Source organism: Penaeus vannamei, chromosome 40, assembly GCF_042767895.1.
Source record: "Penaeus vannamei isolate JL-2024 chromosome 40, ASM4276789v1, whole genome shotgun sequence".
Classification (NCBI taxonomy): Eukaryota; Metazoa; Arthropoda; class Malacostraca; order Decapoda; family Penaeidae; genus Penaeus; species Penaeus vannamei.
This window is the reverse complement of record NC_091588.1, coordinates 9,593,075-9,600,574: the sequence shown is the minus strand read 5'-3', so window position 1 is coordinate 9,600,574 and position 7,500 is coordinate 9,593,075. Positions and strand designations below refer to the sequence as shown.

Here is a 7,500-nt window from a genome sequence, read left to right as displayed (position 1 = left end):
GCGAAGAATATGATGGGAGCCAGGTTGTTTGATGGTGTTTTGTTCCCAAAGCCAACCAGCTCTTCAGCCTTGCAATTTTTATGTTCATTTTGCTCATTCAGGATTGCTCTATGTTTACTGTGTATGTCAGATGGTGCTCGGTGGTTAAAGATTAATTCCTCTGTGGTAAAAATGCATACAAGAAAATAGTAATCTAGTTTTTTTTGTCATAGGTACCTTTAATTCTCCATAAATTATTCTTGTCCTGGATAATAATTACTCCTTCATAATTTTTTGTAAGATTTACAGTGCGCTTCTTATGATACTTGAATGGAACACTTGCAAGTGTAGACACACCATATACCCTTATCTGCACATGTGCTATAATAGTTACTTTTATAGGGGGGGGGGATTGATTCCTGTTGTTGATGCTATGTGCTGCCAGGGACAGAGATCCAAAGTGTGAAGTGCACTAATTCTCACAGTTTTGTAGTTTTATTTCCAATTCAGCTCAATTTGGAAATAGGCCAAGGGAGTGAGCAACAAGCACAATATTAGACTAATACCAAATTAAAATATATTCCAAATTCACACACACTTACCAGCACCCTCTTTGGTCTTTCTGACAGCAAATCTTGGTCAAGGTCGAGAACATGATTATCGACTACATATATTTTTACAATGTTTTCAAATATGCCCAGGTTAGACTTTTTAAAATATGTTTAAAAATTCAAAAAATCATGTACTAGGATGTAAGGGCCTATTAGGCAGTTTAATATGCCTAACTTTCCTCCCTTAAATTGGAGATAGAGAGGACACATCTGCAGACAGAGCACACATATTTGTCCTTGTCTTCCTCTTCTTCAGTTAGATATTTGTCCTTGTCTTCCTCTTCTTCAGTTAGGATCTTTGGATCACAAGATATGTGGACCCATATGAAGCAGTTATCACATTGGATCCACATTATTTCAACGGCTGCTGATGACTTATCATCTACTTTTTAACAAAAACCACCGAAACAAATGATGACTTCATCAAGTTCACCCTTAACTTTCTTTATATAGTTTATTGCCAGCTTCCTTGTAGTTTTCTATACTTAAATTTAGGTAATTGCACATGCGTAGATAAGGGTATATAATCTGTATATTCCCAGGTGGATGAAACACCCAAATTAATTCAGTTGAAAGAACAAAATATAAGTGAACCTGGTCTTGACTGTCTTGTGATATGCAATAGATATTTAGAAAATGTTTAGAGAAAATTTATACATCCATCACTTGACTCACTGGCTTCCAAAGCTTCCATATCTGTAGGTGCTCCAGCAGTGACCACAAATATTCTGGCAGACTAAGCTTGTAGCATCCCTGGTGGATTTGGGGAGGCTATAAGACTTGCTTGACGACTGTCATTGCTGTTTTAAGTACATAAGATTTTAGGCCATCCATCATAGACCACAGCAAGCTTCAGTAAATTTTTACTGTAAAAGAATTTGGGTTCACACAAAAAATATATATATACATTTTTATAATTTATGTTAATGTCATTAGAGTGAATCCATTGTTCTTTTCCCACTCTGTGTTATCTTCCTCCCTGTCCTAAAGGCTAACAAACATCCAACTCATACTGTGGCATAATGAGGCTTCATCTGCTTTTGTATTTGGTGGTAAATTTCCAGAGGGTATCATCATTGTATACACTACCACAACCAGTACTGTCCCTTTCCAGGGAAGTGCCCTACTGTGACTTGAATCATTTGGTGTATAACACAGTAAACCAAATGATCTTGACTAAGATTAGCCTGTTGATGTAAGGCTGACTGGCTTTTGTATATAGGTGAATTGGTAAAGCTGTACAGTATAGATGCACAAAGCAAATTGAAGATAATATTATTATAGAGGATGAAAAGTCACTGTGGTCAGTGCAAGAAATAATCTGCAAACAGGAACGGTAATGCCATTCAATCCACTCAGTGATCCTGAGTTTCAGATCTATTTGTCATGCATACAGAGATGAAAACAATATTTGCCAGTGGTGTTAGGCAGTGTCCAAAAGCCAGCAACATCAATCATAAAAGTGACATGGAATTAAGACATATATTCAGGCGTTGTTTAAACCAATTTGTGACATCAATTAGAAACTGTTACATCATTCACATCCCTTGTTTTTCACCAGCAGTTGAGTATCAGAAGTTGTAAAGTTAATTTGTTGTTAAACAGCTTCTTTATTTTCACTATATAATGTAAATGTAGATGAGAATTTTCATGTTCATCAATCTAGGAATTCCATTTACTATATGTCATGAAAACTATGATTTTTATATCTTAAAAAGTACCTAAGTTTCAAGTAGATTGGAGTAAAACAGCGAATATTTCTACAAGATAAAAATGCCATTTAGAAAGCTACTACATATGCAATGCAAGAAGGAAATGTCATAGAATCTTACTGTTGTATATTAGTTTTTTGTTTTTGTTTTTTCAATTTGGTTCTAAAGCAAACATGGTGGTGAATCACAGTAACACTAGTAATGATAATGAAAATAACATTAGTGGTAATAGTCATCATGTAAATATATACCCCATTGATGATTAAAACAGTGATATTATCCTGTAAATTGCTGGGTAATTCTTTACAGTACAGACGCACTTGCCAAGGACTAGGTTCCCAACTCCATATCACAAAATTTATTCAGCAGTCTAAGTTGCCATGACTAGGCACTACCCAAGGGGAGGGTTGATGGGAGGGGATTTACCCCCCCATCACCCCTGGGAATCATTATCTTCACCTCAGTATGCACAGGCAAGATGGAGCTGAAACTTGGGAGCATCAGCTGGACATAATCTGTGAACAGTGCTTTTTTCTGCAATCTTCTTCTTTCAGTCACTTCAACTTTTTTTCCTCAACAAGAACAACATTTTCAATTTACCCTACCTTAGTGTGTTTATACTGTAAAGAATAACCAATTGCTGTAAACCTTTTAAGTCGCTGATCATTAGACTGCTGTAATTGTCTCAAGAGCACTGTTTTCATTGATTGATACAATGTTGTTTTTTTACTTATTAGCAAGATTCACTTTGGCAGGAGTTTATTTCCAATCTATATGGTGTCTTTATCAGTTTCTGTGATCATGAAAAGATTAACTATTTTCCATGTAACATAACTGCTCTGTTTACTTTGTATAAAATAGGCAGTCTGTAGTTTGTGTCTCAATATGAAAAGTTAATCTTTCTCTAGAATTATACCACTTACATAATATAAAAAATCTATTGTATGTAAACCATAGTTTGGAATATTATAAGAATAAAAAAGGATACACATGCATACTTATACTCACAAGTGTAAAAATATTAGGTACAGTATTATTTCATTTCTATTGTCTTTTAGTATTTTACATTTTATATTGTATTGTATATTTTCAGGATGGTGAAGTGAATGAGAGAACCCAGTTATTAGGTGATCCAGTCAGCAACAATTACCCAATCAATGCAAGGTACATTAATTAGCATTTAGTCCAGAATTTCAACCATATTCTTTCACTTTGCTAGTATCTTTTCACGTGGCTTTTGTTGTATTCTGATATGACACGATGTATCATTACTGATATTTGATGGCTGTACACAACTGTTTGTCTGTCTGTTTCTCCATCCATCCTTCTCTATCTGTCTGACTTTGTCTATACTTGTCTTTCATGGTATATATAGAACAGGAAAAGAGAGTCAAGTGCATGATCATTCTTCAAACCTTTCTTTTTTTTTTTTTTAGCACCAGTGACTATGGAAATCACTACTCAACTTCTGCCAATCAGAAATCAGATGAACAGTCAGCCCTTAATCGAATCCTTCAGCAGACTGCGAGGTAAGTTGCTCTGTAGTGATAAGCTCATATAATGTCAGAAATACTATAGTATCTACAATATGAAGCAAGAATGAAATATATGGATGTAAACATTTTTATATGAAAGCTTGAAAAGGAAGCAGGCTATCAAAAATGTGATTAGAAGCCTGTCGTTACCAGAATTTCTATGTATTTTATCTTTTCAGTAACATAATAGATGTTGGCGCCCTGGAGTGCCACACCTTAGAACAGCATGAATACATAGAGAGAGTGCGAACCTATAACCAGAGGCTTCAGGTCCTCTCTACAAATAAGGTACAAATGTATTAATTTTTACCAGTTAGACTGCACTGCTGTAAAGGCCAGATGGCACTAAAATGAAACTGATATAGAAAATTTGAAATGGCCAGAAAAACAGTTAAAGAAACCTCTGCTCTCCTCATATATAAAATTCTTTTTTATACTTACAAAGGAAGATAGAAGGAAGATTTAAAATAACGATATTGTGAGGAGACAAAATTAAGTAAATCCAGGTGAAATAAATTTTATTCAGTTAGATTGACCAATATTAATATTTTTGTATATGTTTTTCATCGTTAATCATTTTACTTTTATATTACTTAAGTAACAAAATGTTAGTATTAAGTGTAAGCATACATATCACATCACACAAGATTATTTTTGTTGGAAGTTTTTAGTGGCCTTGCACGATTGTAAGGGTCACCCCTCGATCCGCCACGTTCTCTTTAAATTGGCTCTTCAGGGGTACCTTAAATGTTACAATATACCTGAGTGAGAGGATTAGCTATAACTTAACTTTTTGCTCTTATTGAATGTTTATGTTCCATATTCTTGAGCAACTGCTGTTTGAGCACTGAAAGCTAATTGGTTAACCAATTCAGGTGCTTGTTGTACAATTTTTGCTCACTCTGTTTTAGGTCCCTCAAAGACCCAATGTTGAGCGACAACTCCTCTGTGATGTTCCTGCAGCTGAAAGAATATTATCTTCTCAACCAATATGCTCATCTGATTTAAATATGGTAAGTAACTTTATCAATTTGTAGGTTGTTTAGTAGTATCATATTGCTTTTGTATCTTTTATTTTATAACTTCACATATTTTGTTGCCCACAGATTTTATACTTATCCTAATTATAAAGTTCAGGTGTTGAAATGTACTTGGAAGGTTATATTAGGGGCAGTGTTTTTAATGAGGTGTTCTTGAGTTCCCTTTGATAGAAAATTTGAGTATATTTGTTCAGCTATTGTTTTCCAAATTTAAAACAAGAGCATGGTTAGACAAGACCATGAAATGTGTATGTCTTCATAATTTAGAGTTTTTATGCAAGAAATATAGATCAGGAAAGTAGTCATGATCCTCTTCCTTCCCATCCAGATGATTACGTCAACCCAGAAGATTGTAGCAGCCTTGGCCCAAGTCAAGGTGGACCACAAGGAGGACTTGGTGGTCCCCTTCGGCATCCCTTGACACTCTTACTGCCAGCCTTCTTATGCCGATCATGCCGCCACTGCTGTCGCCCTCTTCCGACGTCTTGTTTACATATTCACTCCATCTGGGCCTATAGCTTCTCCATACACTCCTATTGTGACATGAGTTTGTTTGTCATTTTGTGATTTTGGGTTTTCTCCCTCTTTCCTATTGAAATGACATGGGTATCGAAATGTAATCAGTATATTATTACTTTGATTTTGGGATTTCTTAGATGTATATTTTCAGGAGCAATATACAGATTACAGTGCATATGTTACTGCTTGACAAAAAATGGAAAGTTTGAGTGAAAACAATATACTGTATGAGTGTGATGATATGATACAGATAAAAGTGTTTGTTCCTGAATGGTTCAGTCATGTTTTCCTTGTGTGATGAGGTTATGTGTCTGTTCTTCTGTGCTAAGTATATTCATAGACTTTGTTAACTATTTATGAAGCTAATTGCAGCACAGAAAGCATATTATGTAGCTATAAACTCATTGTGTCTGAAAAGGATTGAAAACTCAGTCCTCAGTCTAGTGAGAATGTTTATAATAAAATGTATCAATTTTATGGAAATTCTGTGTTATAGTCCCAGTCTACATTCTTTCTCCCGTTGTTGTGCATCCTTTTCCTTTTCAACTTTATTGCTTATTGGAAGGCATGTTTATTACCTGAGGAAATGCTGCTCATTTGGCTATTTTTCATGCATGAAAGCTCTCTCCATATTAACAACCAAATAATTATGCCAAAACAAAAACATATAGACATATTGTAACTGTATTCTGCTTAGATTTAGTGTTATATTTTCATAATGATACATTTAACTACAGACTTCCTGTCTGTGTACATTATGTATGATGCTCTTGCCTTAAATGTTGAAAGATTATTTTTTATGGAAATTTGAAGAAGGACAAGAGAATGTGAGGAGTGGGACAGCATGTTCATTCAAAGGCAAGAGAAAAATATATTTACAGATAACAACACAGCAAACACCTTATACAAAATTATATAGTTTACTTCAGTAAGAATATACTTTTCACACGATTTTGAGAGAAAAAACATATCCTTTTGACTGTAGCCAGCTATTACAAATAAAAGTAAAGGATCATAAAGGTGAAGACATTATATGAAAATACATATTTTCTTGTTTTGAATTTTTATTATTTATGTATTCAGTTTATGGAAAACCTTTACCGAGGATACGAAAATCTGCATTGCTGGATTGTGATTGGTAGTTTGTACAAAATAACATATCTTTTGCTAATAAAACTTCTTGCCTCCTAAGTGTTAGTGTGAATCAAGATTTTGAGAGTAGAAGTAAAGTAATGGGACTGTTTTCAGCAAAATAGTTAGAAATACAAAAATAGAATGAAAGCTATTAATATAAATCCTATAAAATGTTTTTTGAATATCAAGAATAACTAGATATCTCTCACTTGCTCATATTTAATTTGCATTTACATGCTTATTATGAAAGTGCATGAAGTGTTTTAAGTCATGAAAATTAACAACATTGATAATGACATTTAGGTAGTAGAAATAGGTAAATATTATCCCAGAATCTGATGTAGACCCATTTGCTGGAGGGACATTACAGTGTCTTGTTTCATTTCATACATCATCAGTCAGGAAAGAAGTCTGTTACATAGAATTTGTACATCCATATTAAGAATACCTACAATTTGGTTGTGGGATGTTAAGGCAAGTTGGAATGTGATATTCAATTATAGAATGTATTAACTTGTATGATATTATTGTATATTTACTCTTTAATTGCAACATTTGCATGCTCCAAAAAAGGCTCATGTAATGATAAATAAAAGTACTTTTACATTGTGCCTGTTGTTATCACATTTTTTTGTTGATATGACCATCCACATATTTGTGCAGGTTGAGAATAGTATATATTGAACATGATTTTTTACATGAAATATATATTCCTTTCTACCAGTGAATGTTTTTGTAAACATCTCTTGGCATTACATCCAATATGTATTAATTGACTGCATTACCTACAGGTTAAGGGATTTGTCATGATTCTATTTTTCATGCACCCCCACTCTTTATAATTTGTTCTACATGTTGCTGTCACACTATAACAGATCATGGAAAATCTGCCAGTGCATGGAAATACTTGCAACTAGTGTGCAGGTTACCACATCGGTCCTTCAAGTTATATGAGTGCTAGAGGTCATTT

General features: G+C 34.1%; 2 protein-coding genes across 2 annotated transcripts in view; both read left to right on the top strand.

Moving 5' to 3' along the window:
- Positions 1 to 7,136, top strand: part of Lamtor1 (Late endosomal/lysosomal adaptor, MAPK and MTOR activator 1) — a 7,740-nt gene extending 604 nt beyond the window's left edge. Inside the window, exons 2-6 of the mRNA XM_027373720.2 lie at positions 3,396 to 3,466; positions 3,739 to 3,831; positions 4,017 to 4,125; positions 4,749 to 4,850; positions 5,206 to 7,136. Coding sequence (XP_027229521.1) covers positions 3,396 to 3,466; positions 3,739 to 3,831; positions 4,017 to 4,125; positions 4,749 to 4,850; positions 5,206 to 5,298 — 468 coding nt within the window. The 3' untranslated portion in view covers positions 5,299 to 7,136. The remainder of the gene's footprint in view (positions 1 to 3,395; positions 3,467 to 3,738; positions 3,832 to 4,016; positions 4,126 to 4,748; positions 4,851 to 5,205) is intronic.
- Positions 7,137 to 7,273: 137 nt separating this feature from the next.
- The window catches only part of LOC113821233 (zinc finger protein 319), an 11,940-nt gene continuing 11,713 nt past the window's right edge, over positions 7,274 to 7,500 (top strand). Inside the window, exon 1 of the mRNA XM_027373719.2 lies at positions 7,274 to 7,500. This exon is cut by the window's right edge and continues 22 nt beyond it. The gene's annotated coding sequence lies outside the window, so the exon portion shown is untranslated.